This window comes from Suncus etruscus, chromosome 2, assembly GCF_024139225.1.
Source record: "Suncus etruscus isolate mSunEtr1 chromosome 2, mSunEtr1.pri.cur, whole genome shotgun sequence".
In the NCBI taxonomy this organism is placed as follows: Eukaryota; Metazoa; Chordata; class Mammalia; order Eulipotyphla; family Soricidae; genus Suncus; species Suncus etruscus.
The window spans coordinates 2,509,093-2,528,094 of NC_064849.1; the positions used below are offsets into that span (position 1 = coordinate 2,509,093).

At 59.9% G+C, this 19,002-nt stretch overlaps 1 protein-coding gene across 2 annotated transcripts; it reads left to right on the forward strand.

Annotated features, from left to right (window-relative positions):
* Positions 1–767: 767 nt before the first annotated feature.
* On the forward strand, positions 768–18,625 carry HIP1R (huntingtin interacting protein 1 related). 2 transcript variants are annotated; one of them, XM_049769184.1, is made up of 32 exons: positions 768–926; positions 9,404–9,467; positions 9,778–9,920; positions 10,011–10,067; positions 10,619–10,699; positions 10,876–10,952; positions 11,056–11,117; positions 12,663–12,803; positions 13,168–13,225; positions 13,333–13,408; positions 13,499–13,639; positions 13,719–13,780; positions 13,887–13,959; positions 14,067–14,229; positions 14,312–14,400; positions 14,516–14,632; positions 14,716–14,817; positions 14,913–15,107; positions 15,501–15,648; positions 15,722–15,808; positions 15,952–16,059; positions 16,174–16,310; positions 16,666–16,776; positions 16,880–16,938; positions 17,021–17,051; positions 17,132–17,194; positions 17,418–17,518; positions 17,610–17,715; positions 17,817–17,940; positions 18,024–18,085; positions 18,210–18,413; positions 18,499–18,625. In XM_049769184.1, exons 1-32 carry the CDS (start codon positions 834–836, stop codon positions 18,532–18,534), a joined length of 3,171 nt encoding a protein of 1,056 aa, XP_049625141.1. In that variant the 5' UTR covers positions 768–833; the 3' UTR covers positions 18,535–18,625. The 2 variants fall into 2 exon arrangements, 1 of the variants encoding a protein (XP_049625141.1); XR_007492889.1 differs by lacking the exons at positions 768–926; positions 17,418–17,518; positions 17,610–17,715; ... (2 more) ...; positions 18,210–18,413; positions 18,499–18,625 and adding exons at positions 7,015–7,529; positions 8,605–8,688 and having other exon boundaries at positions 16,880–17,051; positions 17,132–17,334.
* Positions 18,626–19,002: the final 377 nt, after the last annotated feature.

The window sequence follows — 19,002 nt, forward strand, 5'->3', positions numbered from 1 at the left end:
GGGTGCATTTTTGTGTGTGTGTTTGCTATATTAAAAAGTTGTTTGGGGGGGCCACAGAAACACCCCTAGCAGGTGTTTTTGGGAACCCTGGTGGTGGTGTCAGGGATGGAACCAGGGTCAGCTGTGTGCAAAGCAAACAAGCTCCCTCCTCGCTGGGCTTTGTTTTTGATAGGCCTAGGGATCTAAGTAACCAACCGGTGCTCCCCCCGTGGCATACCCCTCTGGGTCAGGGGGCAAAGGACCTCACGGTGCAGGGAACAGAGTGACCTCCATCCCTAGGCCTCCATCCCTGCTACAGGCCAGGAGCTGAGCGACGTCAACCTCCTCCCCGGAGTCCCTCCCCTTGTGGGCGTGTCTTCACTAAGCCCCTCCCTTAGAGAAGAGCCAATCAGGCGCCTTCTAGGGAGGGCGGGCCTATCCCAAGCCCCTCCCTCACAGCGACGCGCTGACGCCTGGCAGCTCCCCCGGGAGGGGCGTGGCTCCTCTAAGCCCCGCCCCGACGCGATTCCATTCCCGCCGCAGGCCACGCCCCTAGCGAATCGTCCATTTCCCGGAGGGGGCGGAGCGACGCCAGGCCCGGCCCCTGCGGGGAGGGGCTACAGAAGCCTCCCCTCGCTTATGGGCGTGGCGAGAGCAGACTCCTCCCTGATATGGGACGTGACCTTAAGAGACTCCGCCCCACACGCACCATACAAGGGCGTGGGGCGGCGAGGCTCCTCCCCTGGTAGGCGTAGCGAGGGCAAGCCACGCCCCCGGGCGGCGGCGGCGGCGGCGGGGCCTCGGGGTGCCGGGCTCGGCTCGGCTCGGCTCGGCGGCGGCGGGCGGCGCGCAGGATGAACAGCATCAAGAGCGTGCCGGCGCGGGTGCTGAGCCGCAGGCCGGGCCACAGCCTGGAGGCCGAGCGCGAGCAGTTCGACAAGACGCAGGCGAGTGGGGCGCGCGGGGGGCGCGGGGTCGCCCTGCCCGCCCGCCCGGCGGCGCGGACCGCGGCCAGGCCCGGCCAGGTGCGCCGGGAGGAAGCTGCGCGCGAGCTGGGCCTCGCCTCGCCTCGCCTCGCCTCGCCTCGGGGCCGCAGGTGCCTCCCCGGCCCCGGGGTCAGGGCAGCGGCCGGGCCGGCCGGGCAGGCACTCAGGAAGGCAGGAAGGAAGGAAGGAAGGAAGGAAGGGAGCCTCGTACCTGCGGCCGCGCCCCGCTTCTGCTTTCTCTTTCTCTCTCGCATGGTGTTTGGGGAGCAGCCCCCTCTGCGCCTTTACGCACCGGGTTTGGGGAGCAGCAATAGGGCCTCCTTGGGCCCCTCGGAACCGGGCCGCATGGACACGGGCGGGTCTCAACAGGCTCCACCCAACTGTCCAACATCTCCGACGACCCATTTCATTCCAAAGGAGGGAATTTAAAATATATATATTTATTTGGGGTGCCACTCTGATCTTGGGGGCCGGGTTTAATAAACCCCAACTAAAAAGTTTCTTCTTGCCCCTTCGGAACCGGGCCGCATGGACATGGGTCTCAAGTCAGGCTCCGTCCAATATACCCAACATTTCTTTCCGAAAAGAGGACATTTTTTAATATATATATTATTTTTCTTTTTTGGGGTGCCAATCTGATCTTGGGGATCGGGTTTAATAAATGAAGAAGACCCAACTCCAAATTCCAACCCTGGACTCCCCAGGTTTGCTAGGAACCAGTCAGACCCCACTTTTAAGTCCTACTGATGCGCCCTTGTCCAAACCTTGATAGCATTTAATCTAAAGTCTTTTAATTAATTAACGCTGAGGGATGGGGTGCGAAATGCCATTGGTAGGGTTCTGGGGATCTGGGCATCCTCTGGAGCTTTTATTTGTTTTTTTCTTTCCCCCTCCTCTGTTCTCTGGAGGAGATTTCCAGAGCAGATGGGACTTTTACTTATTTTATCCGCCACACCTGATGGATGGTGCTTAGGGGGTTGTTCCCGGGCTCTGCACTCGGGGATCACTTCTGGGGGTGCTCAAAAGACTGCCTGGGGTTCCTGGGGTCCCGTTGCCCTGTGCTAAGCAGGGACCTTACCCCACTGTGCTATTGCTCCAGCCACAAAAAATGATGCAATTAAAAGCCAAGTTCATCGATCTGGCTTTTTCATTTTTGGGTTTTGGACTACAGCCTCCCGACTCTATATTCAGGATTTACTCCTGGGGGTCCTCAGAGGACCTTACAAGTTGCTGGGGATCAGGGATCGAGCCTGGGCTGGCTGAGGGTGTTGAGCACCCTCCCTCTCTGCTGTCCTATCTCTCCAGTCCTGAACTCAACTTTTTAGTCGTGTATCAAGGGCGACTGACTGTTTTCAGCGCCAAAGGGAAAGAATCTCTGATGTCAGACATTATTTTCGTGACTGGCCAGGCAAACAAGGTGCCTTGGTTTTGCTGATTGTTTTCCCCTGGCATTGAATTACTTTAGGATGAATTACTTGCTAATGCCCAAGTCTCGGCAGGATTCCACCAAGCCAGGGCACTGGCTTCTGGATTCGAGCTTGTCTTGTCTGTGATTGTTGGTCTTTGAAGCGACATAGTGGAGCAAGTAGGAATAAGGCTTTGCACCTGGCCCAAAAGCATTTCCTATGCAAATGCAATTACTTTAGGAAATAAGGAAGTAGATTGAAGCATATAACAAAAGTTAAACCATTTAAATTTTCATCTGCAGAGAAAAATCCCTGTTATTACTTTGGTTTATCTTATTCCAGACCTGAAATGTATACAGACTTCTATTTTCTAGATCTAGATTAACATATTTTATTCCTCTAATTCAGGGGTCCTCAAACTTTTTCAACAGGGGGCCAGTTCACTGTCCCTCAGACCATTGGAGGGTCTGACTATAGTAAAAACAAAACTTAGGAACGAATTCTTAGGCACACTGCATATATCTTATTTTGCAATGAAGAAACAAAACAGATACAAATACAGTATGTGGCCCGCGGGCCATAGTTTGAGGACCACTGCGCAAGATCTAGATTTTTTTTTCTAGAGAAAAAAAAAGCTTAACTTACTCTCTTAGGGTCCCAGACTAGACCTGGAAATTAAAATGGCAAAGACAGATTAACAAAGGAAAAAAAAAAAGGCTTTGCACCTACTTAATATTTCATTAGATCTGTCCCAGAAATACCTCGTGAGCTGAATGAAGCCAGGCCCTGTGAGCGAGCGGCAAGGGTCAGAAGGCACAGCAATGGTTTGTCTGTCCCTTTGCGTCTGGACACACAGCACAGTCCCTCCAGGCTGGCTTTGTCCCAGAGGTCCTGCCAGCCCCCACCCCTCCCTTCTTGCAGGGTCCCCGGGGTCGGGAGTTAGAAAAATGCTTCGACATCAGCTTAAATGACAGGCCACACTTTGTTTTGGAAAGTCCCTGCCCCGGTCAAGGGGAAGGGGGCCCTACTTCCTGCCCCTCATAGCTGAGATCATTTTGTTTTGTGTGTTTATTCATTCCCAGATCAGGGTCTCTGAGCCCTGAAAGGGGCTATTTTTCCCCTCATGCCTTGCCATCCTTTAGTAGTAAGCCCTTTAATTTTTTTTTTGGGGGGGGGTCACACCCCAGCAGTGCTCAGGAGACCATGCAAAGGGTATCAGACCCGGCTATCTCGTGTAAAGCCTGTGTGTGTCCTATTCTCTAGTGTTCTTTCTGACTTACCATCCTCTTTATATTAAAAAATTTGGGGTGGGTAGGCCCACAACTATCTGGCAATCAATTGATGCGTAGAGCTTACTCCTGGATCTGTGCTCGGGAACCACTCCTGGAGGGCTCAGGGAATCAGCCAGACGGGGTACTGGGGGATCAAACCCGAGTCATCCACATTCACCTGCCCCAATGTTCTGTCTCTCTGGCTCCCAAGCTCCCTTTCTTTTTTTTGTTTTGTTTTGTTTTTGTTTTTGTTTTTGGGGCCGAACCTGGTAGGGGTCACTTCTGGCAAGTTCAGGGGTCATAATTCTATAATAGGATGCCATGTGCAAAGCAAACGTCCTCCAGAGCTGTGCTAACGCTCTGGCTCCAAGACCCATTTTTTGTTTGTTTTGTTTTTTGGGTCACACCCAGCAGCCTTCAGGGGTAACTCCTGGCTCTGCTCAGAAATCACTCCTAGCAAGTTCCGGGGACCAAATGGGGTGCCAGGAATCAAACTGGGGTCCGTCCTGGGTTGGCCACATGCAAGGCAAACACTTGACTGCTGTGCTATCATCGCTCTGGCCCCCAAGCTCCATTTTTTCAAGTGCAGTTGGCAGAGTGGCTTCCGGTCACTTGCACTGGGCTGCCCTCTGCTCCCAGTCAGCTTTGGCAGGCCAGGGGTGTTCAGAGCTGTTGGGAGGCCCCCAGTGACGCCCTAACTCCCACTCTTGCAAAGACATTTCTGTGCTCCTTAAGAAAATAACCTTCAGCTGGTGGCCTTTAGCTGGGCCAACCCAGGCCGGCCTGTTGGGGGAGACTCATCAGGGGAGGAGGCTGTGGGTCTGGAGAGGCACACTGCCTCGCCCTGTGTGAACTCTTATTGGTGGGCACCCCTGCTCAGCCTATAGTCTGGGGATCACTCGCAGCTGTACTCAGAGGAGTACTCAGAGGAGTGTATGTGGGGGTTAGTCCAGGCCTTGGTCCTTCCACCTTGGTCCTTTCCAACCTCTCGCTTCCAGGCTCATCTGTCTACGGGGTGTGGGGTGGTGCCCCAGGAATTTGGGTGTCTGGGTGTGATGTGGAGAGAAGCTGCAGGTAGACAATGGTTTAGAGGCCACTTCTTCAGGTCTGGGACACCCACCGAGTACTCTTTGAAGAGCAGAGTTGGCTTAATGGGACCTTGTGTGCCGGTCCGCCCCCTTGCAGGGTGTCAGGTCTTTAGGCCTTGGGGAGATAGTTGGGGTTCGTGCACCTGCTTGCATTGATCCCTAACACCTTATCTCCTGAGTATCCCTGAGCTCAGAGCCAGGGGTAACCCCCAAAGGCTTCTGCCAAAAAATATGCAGAACCGGACGGACAATGGCTGGAAGGACTGACTGCTCCACTGTTGGGAGGCCTGGCCCCTTTCCAGCACTGCTGGGAGTGACCCCTGAGCACCAGTGGTTTTGGTTTTGGTTTTTTGTGCTACTCGTGACTCTGCACTCGGGGTCATTCCTGGTGGTACGATGGGATGCCGGGGATGGAACCCGGGTTGCTCAATTGCAAAGTAAACACTCTCCCTCTGTGCTGTCGCCTCAGTCCTTACCCCCTGAATGCTCTTAAAGTGTCACTTTTTTTTGAGGGGGGCGCCACACCCAGTGATGCTCAGGGGTTTCCTCCTGGCTATGTGCTTAGAAATCGCTCCTGGCTCGGGGGACCATAGGGGAGTCTGAGGATCGAACCCAGGTCCGTCTTGGTCAGCTGCATGCAACGCAAACATCCTACCGCTGTGCCATCACTCTGGCCCCTTAAAGTGTCATTGTTGATGCTAGATAAGGCCTTTGCCGGACCTTTCTGAGCCGTGGACCACAGGCCGGCTATTTTGTCACCCGCTCTTAGCTATCTCTTCATTCCACTGGGAACCTCTTCCCCATCACAAAGTACTTTCTGGACCACTTGACTGACCATGAGAAATCAACTTTGCTGGTTCACAAATGCAGAGGAAATGGAAGCTGCTGGTGAGGTGGTCACTTCTGCGTTGTACCCCTCCTGAGGACCCTGCCCCGAACTCCCAGCTCTTTTGGTTTGTTTTTGTTTTGGGGCCACACCCAGCAGTGCTCATGGGTTATTCCTGGCTCTATGCTCAGAAATCGCTTCTGGCAGGCTCCAGGGACCATATGTGATGCCGGGAATCGAATCCGGGTCCTTCCCCAGTTGGCCACGTGCAAGGCAAACGCCCTACCACTGTGCTATCGCTCCGGCCCTCCCAACCCTACTCCCCAACAGCTTATTCCTGGCCAAGGTGCAGCCTTTAGGTACACAGAGCCCCCACACTGTGTGCTGGGCCGACTCCCTGCACCCAGGGGTTGGGGAGACTCAGGCTTCTCATGTGCATGGTGGAGGGTTGGGGAATGAGGGACCCATAGGACTCGCTCGCAGCTCACCAGACCCCAAATGAAACAAGTCTGTGTCATCCCCCCACCGGACAGTGTGGCATGCGTGGATGAGGAAGCCAGACCCTGCGGGGCTCCAGGCTTCATCCCCTGGGAAATAAAAGTCTGGGGGTGAGGGCGGCCTGATGTGTGGCGTGTGTCCACCCGAGCCGCACGTTCTGGCCGCTGCTCCAAGTGGAAACTCAGGAGCTGGGCCAGCCCTGCTTGGCAGGGGGCCAGGGCACCCCAGCTGGTGAACCTGAGACGCCCCCGCCTGCAGCCGCCTGGCGCCTCTGCCAGCCTGTCGCATGGGGGGGGGCCACGCCTGTCTCCCCCGTGCCCCTTGGACCTGGATGGACTCAGATATCCGCCGGGTCCTGCCCACTGCCCCCTGCCTCTGCCCAGGCCCCCAGGAGAGTGTCTCTGCGTGACATCAGCCCCTGGGGCTGGGACAGGCACCAGCCACAAAATGCCCGTGGGTTTGAGTCCAGAAGGGTCCCAGAAAAGTATGCCAGCCTCCAACCGCACCATTTCTGCGTGTGGCATCCAGGAGCCCAGACCTGGGCCCACATGGGGTGGCTGAGCCCAGACTGGGGTGTTGAGTGTCAACATGGAGGCGGCCCTTCCTCTTGCCCAATGTCCACTCCTTGCTGGCCCTTGGGCCGCCAACTCAGGCTGTGACTCAGGTCCCGGCATGCGGGATCAACAGGTTTGGGGTGTCGTCAGCAGGGGCTGGGCCCGGCATGGGGCAGATCTTCCCCTCCTCTTCCTCCTCCTCCTCTTCCTTCTCCTCCTCTTCTCCTCCTCCTCTTTCTCCTCCTCCTTTTCCTCCTCCTCTTCCACCTCATCTTCCTCCTCCTCTGGGCCCGCCCCACAAGGGTTGGGTCAGGCCCAGCTAAGGGGGGCGCCCCCACAGGGAAGTGGCACAGCGCTGTCCTGAAACACTGGGCCATTGAGGGGCTGGCAGGAGGTGCGGGCAGGGCCACCCGTCGCTGCCCTGACTTCCTGTCTGCCGGGTGGCCGCTGCCACTTGGCCGGTGAGCACCTCGGGGCCCACAGAGACCCTGTGTGGGCCCGCGATGGCCTTTGAATAAAGAGTCTCTGTCCGAGCCACAAAATTGTGCTGGGTGCCCCCCGCCCCCTGGCTTGAAGGGCAAGCCTTCCTGCCCAGCGCTGTGTGCCAGGCAGGCGAGGCCTAGTCCCTCTAAGAGGGCTGAGCCGCCCTCCTGGTTGAATCGTCGCTTGGGGACGGACACTCGCTGCCTGGATGTGCCCAACACTTGGTGTGTGAAAAGGGCTTTTGTTCGCTTGTTAGCTCACCCAGGAACTAGCCTCTGAGGGCCAGCCCAGCTCTGGGCCCGCCTGTGGGGTTGGCGGTGAGGGGAGGACCTGGCAGACCCAGTGGGATGGGAAGGGAAGGTACCCCGGGGGGCCAGAGCTGAGGACAGAGGGGAAGGGCCTGGGTGTGGTGCAGAGCCCAGGAGGGCAAAACTTGCGGTTAGTGCAGGGCCTGAGTGAGAGCTAGTTGAGTGAGCAAATAGGAGTGTGGGTGTGCGTGTCTGTTGGGGCACGTATGTGTGTGTTTATGTGGTGTCAGAGTATCATTCCTGCCTTGCTGTACACTCTAAGCTAGTCTGGGGGTGCTGTTGCACCCCAGTTGATGCTCTGGGATCTGTGGTGCTGGTGGAGGAGGCTACTGAGGAGGGAGGCGACCCCTGACTGCTGCAAAGGCCCTGGGGGCAGAGTCCCCTTTGCCACAGAACCGGGCCTTGAGGGCTCCCTTGAGCACTGGTACTGTATGTGTGAGGCCCAATTTCCACCTCCTGAATGCCAAAGGAAAAAAAAAACAACCAAAAAAAGACAAAATGGCAGCTGGGGTCAGAGCAAGAGCACAGCGGGGAGGGCATTTGCCTTGCACGATGCAAGCTGGGTTCGACACCTGGCATCCCAGAGGGTCCCCCAAGCCCTGCCAGGATTAAGCCCTGAACATCACTGGGTATGGCTCTCTAAAAAAAACAAAAAACCTAGGGCCTGAGAGATTACACAGCGGTAGGGCATTTGCCTTGCATGCAGGAGGATGGTGGTTCAAATCCCGGCATTCCATATGGTCCCCGAACCTGCCAGGGGTGAGTTCTGAGCACAGAGCCAGGAGTAACCCCTGAGCACTGCCAGGTATGACCCAACCCCCCCAAAAAAATCCAGACTGGCAGCCATATCCTGGTTATGCTCATTTCTGCCCAGAAGTGGGGAGCGCTGCCTCCGATGGCCTCAGGCTGCACTGTGTGGCCAGAACCCGAAGTACTGATGGTTGACGCCGCCCCTGACTGCACACCCTCCACACCGGGGCACCTTGAGGCCAGCACCCCTACTTCTGGGAGCGCCAGTGGCCCTGAGCCCGCCGTCCTGCAAAGGGCTGAGGCTGGTGGAGGGTGAGGGCGGGACCACCACAGATGCCCTCTGTGAGCCTGGCCCTGGGCCGCACATCTGTGCTGCCCAGACAACGAGGCTGTGTTCCAGGCTGGGGAGGCTGGGCAGGCAGGTGCTGGGCCTAAGGGGAGCACTTGGTTGCCAGGGATACGGGCACAGGCCGGGGCAGCTGCAGGAAGGTGACCCTGGTCAAATGTGGGTGTCTGCAGGCTGCGTCCTCCGGCACCCAGTGGGTTTCGGGGTGCAGGAGCAGGTTGGTGTGTGTGTGTGTGCAGAAATGTGGGTGCGAGATACGGGTACGGGTTTGGGTGCCCTCTCGTGGGCATCCACCGGGCTTCCCTGCTCTTCCTGGAATCTTCTGGACCTGCATGGCCAGCTGGCAGGGGGCGGAGCCAGCTCAGGTGTCAGCAGTGGAGGCGGGAAGGGTGACGCCTGGCTGGCAGCCGCAGCTCCAGGCCCAGTGCCCGGTTGTGGGCGCTGCGCCAGCCATGTCTCCTCCCCTGGGCAGGGGGTGGCTTCCGCCCCGGCCTGGACCCATGAAGGGGCTGCCGTGGGCACCATGTGGGGGGTTACCCTTTCTACCTGTGCCAGGCAGGGTCCCCCCACCTCCCGACCCACTTGGGTGTGGTCCCCAAAGTCAGGTGATTCCTGTTCAGAGGAGACACAGGCCAGCTTGAGGGTGGGCAACGGGGATGTGGGGTTGTCTGGGAGGGACTGGAAGTGCTTGGGCAGCTCCTGGGGACAGTCACTCCCTGAATGCTTCCTGGAGTAGGAAGCAATGAGTCAGGGTAGAGATGGATCTTGTCCGGGGTGAGTAAGAGACTCTGTCACCCACATGGAACCCACCCAGTGCCTCAGTGACGAGGGTACCATGGGGGTGGCTTGGGCAGAGGCCTCAGAGGGGGGCTCCCCTGGGTCCTGACCACCACCTTCTTCCCCATCAGGCCATCAGCATCAGCAAAGCCATCAACACGCAGGAAGGGCCCGTGAAGGAGAAGCATGCCCGGCGTATCCTGCCCTGTGGGGTAGCAGGGAACCCCAACTCTGCATCTCTCCCTCTCCACACCCCAACTCTGCACCCACCCTTCCCAGCGTACTCTGCTCTGGGGGCCAGGGTACCCCAAAACCGCATCCTTCCAGCCCCATGCCTCTCCCACCTGGTGTTATGTGTTCCGGGGGTTCGGGGACCCCAACCCTGCGGCCCCTTCTGTCCTGGCTCTTTGGGTGGCCCTTGGTCTCCTGGTCTCAAGCTGAGACCCTCAGGTTCTGTCTCCCCCACCCCCTTGCCCGCACTTGGCCTTGACCCTTGACCCGGCAGGCATCATTCTGGGCACACACCATGAGAAGGGCGCCTTCACCTTCTGGGCCTATGCCATTGGCCTCCCGCTGCCCAGCAGCTCCGTCCTCAGCTGGAAGTTCTGCCATGTCCTGCACAAGGTCCTCCGCGATGGGCACCCCAATGTGAGTCTCACCGTCCAGGGCGCTGCATCCTGTGGGGGCCTCCCAGTCAGCACCTGGTCCTGGGTTCTAAAACCTTTCATGTGCCCACAGGTGCTGCATGACTGCCAGCGGTATCGGAGCAACGTCCGGGAGATTGGGGACTTGTGGGTGAGTGCAGGGGCAGATCGGGCTGGGACTCCCCTCGTCAGCCCCAGGTCCCCTGAATTGAGAGATAGGGACCAGTTAGGGGTGTGGGTTCCCTCAGGTAACCCCCCTCTCAGCTGCTTTGGCATCTTTAGGTTGGACCTTTTTTGGGAGGGTTTAGGCCACACCTCAGGGCTTATCCTGGCGCTGTGCTCAGAAATCGCTCCTTGCTTGGGGGTGCCGAGGATCAAAACCCAGGTCCGTCCTAGGTCAGCCACGTGCAAGGCAAATGCCTTACCACTGTGCTATTGCTCTGGCCCCAAGGTTTGGGCCATTTTTTAGTTCCTGGAAGATCCTTGTTTGCAGCCAGGTCCTGAGCCTGCCAGGGTCCCTGGACCCCTGACTCCAGTTTCATGTGTGGCAGGAGGGTGAGGCCCATGGGGCATCTGAGGCCCAGCCTGTGGCCTATGCTGGGCAGGACCAAGTGCCAGGGGCCCAGCAAATGGCTACAATGTGTGGGGTGGTGGTATGGCTGCTTGTGCCCCACAGAACCCTGGGGTGCTTTCTCTCTGCAGGCTCATCTACATGACCGTTATGGGCAGCTGGTGAGCGTCTACACCAAACTCCTGCTCACCAAGATCTCCTTCCACGCCAAGGTGGGTCCCAGGAGAGGCCCGTCCACACTCTGGTGTCCCGACACGGCTCTACCCTGGGTGGGCAGGGTTTCCCCTTTCCATGGCCAATGGTGCCTTTGGGTTTGGGGGCTACCCCCTGCATGTTTGGTCCCTGTTGCCCCTCCTGCTGGAGCCAACATGGGGTGTCCTCTCTGCAGCACCCCCAGTTTCCTGCAGGCCTGGAGGTGACGGATGAGGTGCTGGAGAAGGCAGCAGGCACAGATGTCAATAACATGTGAGTGACCCAGGGCTCCCCACAGTACCCCCCCCTCCCCACACATGGGGTGTCTGACCCCCATGAAGTGCCCTGGCCCCTCCCCAGTACTGCCTTGTCTCAGTTTCCAGCTCACTGTGGAGATGTTTGACTACCTGGACGCCGAGCTGCAGCTCTCTGAGGCAGGTGAGCACCCCCTGGGGTCCTTGCCCTGCCCATTCTGCACCCCTACCCCGCCCTGCAAAGCCCCAGGAGGCTGGGACCCCAGCCAATGGGTTCCCCTTCGGCCCACAGGTGATTGTTTCTCCTGGGTAGACAGATTGCTTTACTGGGTAGAGCAGTGGGTGGGCAGAGGAAAAACACTCTTTTGGGGTTTTTTTTTGGTTTTCTTTTTTTTTTTTTTTTTTTGGTTTTGGGGCCACACCTAGCAGCACTCAGGAGTAACTCTATGCTTTGCTCTCAGAAATTACTTCTGGCAGGCTCAGGGAACCATATGGGATGCCAGAGATCAAGCTGAGGTTGTTCATGTGCAAGGCCAATGCCCTACCCACTGTGCTATCACTGGCCTCACAAACGCCTTTTATTTATTTATTTTTGGTTTGGGGGCCACACTTGGTGGTGGCACTCATAGGTTACTCCAGGGTCTGTGCTCAGAAATCGCTCCTGGTAGGCTCGGGTGGGGGGGGGGACCATATGGGATGGCCGGAATCGAACCCAGGTCTGTCCTGGGCTGGCTGCATGTAAGGCAAATGCCCTACTGCTGTTATCACTCCGGCCCTATGACAAACGCCTTTTAAAAGGAACCCCCCCAAATAAATAAATAAAGGAAACCCATGGGGCCGGAGAGATAACATGGAGGTAGGGCATTTGCCTTGCATGCTTCAAATCCCAGCATCCTATATGGTCCCCTAAGCCTGCCAAGAGCGATTTCTGAGCGTAGAGCCCTGAGTGCTGCTGGATGTGACCCAAAAATCAAAAAAAAAAGGAAACCCAAAAGATGCCCATTTCGGACCTGTGTCTGACCCCCAAGGCTGGGCTATTCTGGGGGGTGGGTTGGGCACACATCTCCTGTCCGCTGGGTGGAGACCAGCAAGAAGGCCCCAAGAAGGGGCACCCCAGGTGGCATCTCAGAGCCCCGGGAGAGAGGAGAGACTGCGGGACTGCTGGCAGGGAGGTGCCAGGTGGCCTCAGCTCCTGCCTTTGCCCACAAAGCCAGAGACAGCTCTAGAAAGCATTTACCAGGACATTTTTTGACCAGGGTTTGCCCGAGGCCTGGCTCAGTCACAGCCCACTTGGGTGAGGCTCTGGCTCCACCCCTCAGCACCCCTCCAACTGTGTATGTGTGAACTTTTACAAAGAAAAGGGACTTCAAGTGGCATAATCAGTGGCCGGGGCCTTCTCAGAGTGGGGAGAACCTTTCCCTTGCATGAGGCTGACCCAGGTTCGATCCCCAGAGTCCCGTAGGGACCCCTGAGCCTGCCAGGAGTGGTTCTTGAGCACAGAGCCAGGAGGAACCCCTGAGCACGGCCAGGTGTGACCCCAAAATAAAAGGGCCAAGACACAATTCCCGGTGAGGTGAGGGCCAGTCATGGCGAGCATGGCCCGTATCTCTTCTGTGTGTGGTGAAGTGTGACCCCGACTGCCCTACGTGAGGTATGCCCGGGTCCTTGGACCCTGCACACTTGCTCGCCGTGCCCTCCTGTTCTGAGGCCGTGCCCCCCTCCCTGCCAGTCTTCCGGCAGCTGAACACGGCCATCGCCGCCTCCCAGATGTCGTCGGGCCAGTGCCGGCTGGCGCCCCTCATCCAAGTGATCCAGGACTGCAGCCCCCTCTACCACTACACAGTCAAGCTGCTCTTCAAGCTGCACTCCTGTGAGTGCTCGCATGCGGGGTGCTCCCATGTGGCCTTGGTCAGCTCTGCTTGGTCACCTCTTACCTGGGTGAGGGTGGCAGTCCTTGGCCTGCCCCTGCTCTGAATGCTGACATCAGATCTGAGGAACCCACGTGCCCTCACCCCAGCCCTAGCTGTAAGCCGAAGCTGCCCTAAGCCATTCTCCTGTCTGGGGAATTGGGCCCCATTGTTTCATCAAAGCCTTCTGGGGGTTGGAGTGGGGGCAGGCCAAGCTGCAAGGGGTCCCAGTCTGTGCTGGTTTCTAGGGTCTGGGGGGGTCTCAATAACATAGACTGGACCATGGGGGCCTCACCTGGTCGCTCCCAAACCCCCCCTCCGTCCTAGGCCTCCCAGCTGACACTCTGCAGGGCCACCGGGACCGTTTCCATGAACAGTTCCACAGGTACTGGGGGAAGGAGCTGTGATGTGGGAGTCTGTGAGGTACAGGAACATGAGGGGATGGGGGTGGGCCGCGCCCGATGCTGCCCCTCCAAGACCGTTGCCCCACAGTCTCAGGAACTTCTTCCGACGGGCGGCTGACATGATCTACTTTAAGCGGCTCATTCAGATCCCGCGGCTGCCCGAGGTACTGCCCAGCCCTGTGCCCCATAACAATCCCATGGCCCGGCCCCTGCCTCAATAGGCCGCCCGCAATTCCTACTTCCTGTCCCCCCAGTCACCCCCCAACTTCCTGCGGGCCTCGGCATTGGCCGAGCACATCAAGCCGGTGGTGGTGGTCCCTGAAGAGGTCCCCGAGGATGAGGAGCCCGAGAACCTCATTGAGATCAGCTCAGGGCCCCCAGCTCAGGAGACTCCGGTGAGGACCCTCGGGGTGGGGGGGCGGGTCCTGGGACCCCCCATCTGGCTGGGTCCCATCTTACCTTGCTCTGGGGCAGGTGGTGGCAGACCTCTTTGAACAGACTTTTGGACCCTCCAACGGCTCCGTGAAAGATGACAGGTGAGTGGGGAAGCCAGAACGGCCCTGAGACCCTGAGAGCAACTCCCCTTGGCCTCTGGGGCCTGTGGGTCTGACCCTGAACCTCGCCTTTCCTGTGGCCCCCCAGAGACTTCCAGATCGAGGCCCTGAAAAGGGAGGTGGAGACGCTAAGGGCCGAACTGGACAAGATCAAGCTAGAGGTGTGCAAAGAGCTGGGAGCATAGGTCAGGGGGCGGGTGGGAGAGTGGGGCATAGAGAGTGGCCGCGGGTGGTGGGGGGGGGGGTCACCCATACTGGCTTCCCACAGGCCCAGCGGTACATCGGGCAGCTGAAGGCGCAGATAAACACGCTGGAGGCCGAGCTGGAGGAGCAGCGGAAGCAAAAGCAGAAGGCTCTGGTGGACAACGAGCAGCTTCGGGCCGCACAGCAGGAGGGTGCTCGGCATCAGGGTCTGCTGGAGGAGGCCGAGAGTGCGTGGGGACACGGAGAATCAAGGGGATGGTGGTAGGGGACACCCTGCCCCGCACAGGGGCTCACACCTGCTCCCTGCAGAGAGGGCCAGCACCACCGAGGTACGCTACACACGGCTGAAGGAGAAGCACAATGAGCTGGTCCGGGTGCACGCGGAGCTGCTCCGGAAGGTGCCTGGGGTGGACGGGAGGCGCCTGTGGACAAGGAGTAGGGCCAAGGGGTGCATGGGCCAGACAGGCGGACAGGTCGCCCCAACAGCTGCTGAGCTGTCCTCCCTCCTGCCAGAACGCAGACACGGCCAAGCAGCTGACGGTGACCCAACAGAGCCAGGAGGAGGTGGCTCGGGTGAAGGAGCAGCTGGCCTTCCAGATGGAGCAGGCACGACGGGACTCGGAGATGAAGGTGTGTGAGCTGCCCCCCTGCCCCCATGTACCTCCCATCCCGAACCCAGCTTCCCGCATCCTGACCACTGCCCCCTGTCGCAGCTAGAGGAACAGAGTGACCAGCTCCAGCAGCTGCAGCGGGCCCTGGAGGCCAAGGCCGGAGAGTTGGCCCATGCGCAGGCAGCGCTGACCCGCACTGAGCAGGTAAGACGCAGCGGGCGGGTTCAGAGAGGTGCAGCTGGTGCCGGTGTTCGGGGCCGAGGGGGTCCCAGCCCCTGGCCCCGTGCTCTTGCGTGCAGAGCGGCTTGGAGCTGAGCTCGAGGGTGGAGGCACTGAGTGCCGAGAAGGAGGCGCTGAACCACGAGGCGCGGCAGCGGGAGGCCCAACTGGAGGAGGCGCAGAGCCGGGTTTCTGTGACCGAGGAAGCGCTGAGCCGAGAGCAGCAGCGCAGCCGCCAGGAGCGGGACGAGCTGCAGGGCCGGCTCGACGACAAGGTGGGCTCAGAGTCCCTCTAGGGCGCCCCCACCCCAGCCACTGCACCTGCCCAGAACCTCGAGAACCCAAGCCCTGCAGCTGGAGCAATAACACAGTGGTAGGGCATTTGCCTGGCATGTGTCCTACCCAGGATGGACCCTGGTTTGAATACTGGCATCTAGGAGTGACTTCTGAGTGCAGAGCCAGGAGTAACCCCTGAGCACTGCCGGGTGTGACCCAGCCCCCTCAAAAATAACATCCCCAAACCTGAGCCCTGCACATAGCTCCCAGCCCAGCCTCGCCCCGCTTGCTCTGCCCCTGTGGGTCAGTACCACCTAGGCGGCTCTTGCATCCTGGACCCCCAGGCCCTCCGCATTCGTCTCCCGGGCTGTCCCTAGCATCTCCTTATGCAGGAGACCCAGGAGAGGAGCCTGCAGCAGCGGCTTCTGGACGAGCAGTTCGCGGTGCTGCGGGAAACGGCGGCAGAGGCCGAACGCATTCTGCAGGATGCGGTGGACAAGCTGGACGACCCCCTGCACCTGCGCTGCACCAGCCCACCAGGTAGGCTCTACTCTGGGGCTGCGTGACCGGGCAAGGCGAGGCTGGGCAGCCTCTCACACTGGCCCTTCCACAGATTACCTGGTGAGCCGGGCCCAGGCAGCACTGGACGCCGTGAGTGGCCTGGAGAGGGGTCATGCCAGGTACCGGGACTCGCCGACAGGTGAGGGTCCACCACCCAGGGCCCAGGGAGGTTCCAGGCTCAGGCTGGGCCTCAGTGCAGTGGCCGCCAATGCAGAGGCCATTGGTAGGTGAGCCCCCTCGGCCAGGCCCATAGCTGCTGAGCCCTCCCTGGTGTCTCCGCAGATGCCTCCGCCCTGGTGGCCGCCCTCGCCCAGTTCTCCCACCTGGCTGCGGATGCCATCATCAACGGCAGTGCCACCGCACACCTGGCCCCCACTGACCCCGCTGACCGTAAGCCGCACCCTCTGCTGGCGGGAGTGGGGTGGTACTTGCCCGCCCAGGCCCTGGCAGGAAGGAGACTGTGAACCCCCTTTCTATGCCCTATTCTCTCCCCTTCCGCTGCAGGCCTGATGGACACATGCAGGGAATGCGGGGCTCGGGCACTGGAGCTCACGCGGCAGCTGCAGGACCGGCAGGCGCTGCTGGGGGCAGAGCCCAGCCTGGTGCGGGCCCCACTGCAGGGCCTCCTCCAGCTGGGCCAGGTAGATGGACATGGACTGACTTCCGTGTGCCCCTGTGTGAAACGTATCCCCAATCTCTCTCCCAGGCCCCGAACCCCGTTGACCTTTGAGTCTTCCCTAATGACCCTCAAAACCTCCCTCCCTCACCCTCGAGTCCTTCCCCCTGACCTCTGGATCCTCCATTCTGACTCTCAGTCCTCCCCTCTGACCCTCGAGTCATCCCCTCTGATCTCTGGGTCCTCCACTCTGACCCTCAATTCCTCCCCCCTGACCCTTGAGTCCTTCCCTCTGACCTCCAGGCCCTCTCCCCTGACCCTCAAGTCTTCCTCTCTGATCTCCAGGCCCTCCCCTCTGACTCCATGTCCTCCTCTCACAGGAGCTGAAGCCCAAGAGCTTGGACGTGGGGCAGGAGGAGCTGGGGGCCGTGGTGGACAAGGAGATGGCTGCCACTTCTGCGGCCATCGAGGATGCTGTTCGCAGGATCGAGGTGAGGACAAGGCGGGGCAGCTAGGCACAGTGCCGCAGTGGGTTCTGGGCCCACCCAGTGACCCTGTCCTGGCATGCGGCCCTCACACTCCCCTTGGCTATAGGACATGATGGACCAGGCCCGCCATGCCAGCTCCGGCCTGAAGCTGGAGGTGAATGAGAGGTGAGCCTGCTCCCGCCCCAACGTGGGGTGCCCATGCCCCCGTCTCTGGGAAGGGCCCTCTGACCCCACTGTCCTCCCTCAGGATCCTCAACTCCTGCACAGACCTGATGAAGGTGAGTTGGGGCACGGCACCCCATGAGTGGGCGGGTGGGTGTCGGGGGCCTGAGGGTGACTTGTGACTGGATCGTGGCAGGCCATCCGGCTCCTGGTGACGACATCCACCAGCCTGCAGAAGGAGATCGTGGAGAGCGGCCGGGTGAGCCGCCCACTGACTGCTGACCACTGGGAGGGAGTGACCCCTGAGGGAGTGGCAGCCCCAGCCCTGACCCACTGCATACACAGACACCGGCCCTCAATGGGGCAGAGCTGAACTCCCCACCACCACCCCCAAGATCCCCCACCCACCCACACACACACACACCCACAACCCCAGGACAGCCCACAATTGAGCAGCCGCCCTGCCCTCCTGTCGTCGCTAGGGGGCAGCCACGCAGCAGGAATTTTACGCCAAAAACTCCAGATGGACCGAAGGGCTCATTTCGGCCGCCAAGGCCGTGGGCTGGGGAGCGTCACAGCTGGTGTATGTGCCCCGGGTGGGGGATACCCGGGGTGGGGAAAGGTGGGGGGCCCCGGGCGGGCACGAGACCCAGGCCTGGCTGGCCCGTCCGCAGGGAGTCTGCAGACAAGGTGGTGCTGCACACGGGCAAGTACGAGGAGCTGATCGTCTGCTCACATGAGATCGCGGCCAGCACGGCCCAGCTGGTGGCCGCCTCCAAGGTGGGTGAGGGTGGCCTGCTGCTCGCCTGCTGTGGTTGGGCCCAGACAGAAACAGACTGACAGACACACACACACACAAATACACAAACACCGCTCTACAGGTGAAGGCGGACAAGCACAGCGCCCACCTGGGCCGGCTGCAGGAGTGCTCTCGAGCCGTTAACGAGCGTGCTGCGGCCGTGGTTGCCTCTACCAAGTCGGGCCGCGAGCAGATTGAGGAAAGAGGTGAGCCCAGGGCTGGGGGGAGTTGGTGGGGTGCAGTCACACACTTGTACACGCACCCACTCTCCCTCCCTCCCTCCGGCCAGACACCATGGACTTCTCAGGCCTGTCCCTCATCAAGCTCAAGAAGCAGGAGATGGAGACACAGGTGAGTGCAGGCATCGGAGGGAGTCACCTGACACCTGAGGGTGGGGGAGTTCCATCCAGGGGCTGCCCCAGGAGCTGGGCTGAACGGACTGTGCTGAGTGAGCCTTGGGGCCTTGGGGCCGCAGGTGCGGGTTCTGGAGTTGGAGCAGACGCTGGAGGCCGAGCGCATGAAGCTGGGAGAGCTCCGTAAGCAGCACTACGTGCTGGCTGGGGCCGTGGGACCGCAGGAGGAGGATCACAGCCGGCCCAGCGCCGCCCCACGCACAGCTGCCTCTAGGAAGCCACCCTTGGCTCAGAAGCCTAGTGTGGCCCCCAGGCAGGATCACCAGGTACCGGGCAGGGCAGGAATTGGGGGGCCGGGGAGTGGGGTGCAGGCCCCGGCATAGCCCTAAGCCTCACCTTGGACCCTGGCAGCCCCACAGAAAGGACAGTCTTGGCACCAGCACCTAGGCCTGTGGGGCCCGACAGGGACCGCTTGTGAGGGGCCACCCCAGGGCCCAACTTGTAGAGGACACTGGAATGGACCGGAACCGACCGGGCAAGGACACTGGAATGGACCGGAACCGACCGGGCAAGGACACTGGAATGGACCGGAACCGACCGGGCAGCTGCAGACCTGAGCCCCAAACCTTGGGAAATACAGGAGCTTTGGGAAATTTCGAGTGAACCTTTGCCTGTGTCAACGTCGTGGAAAGTTGGGGGGGAGTGGGGGTGTCATGGGGCCATCAGCACCTCACTGCTGAGGTGGCACAGCACATCCTTCCCATTGGGCCCTTCATCTGCCCTCCCAGCTAGGAGCTGGGCCCGCCCACCCCCAGCTGACTGGCCGCAGCAGAGAACCTCAGATGCCAGGTGTGACCACAACCGGCTCTGACCTTTGGAGCCAAGGTCTAGTTGACTCACTTCGATTAGTTCTTC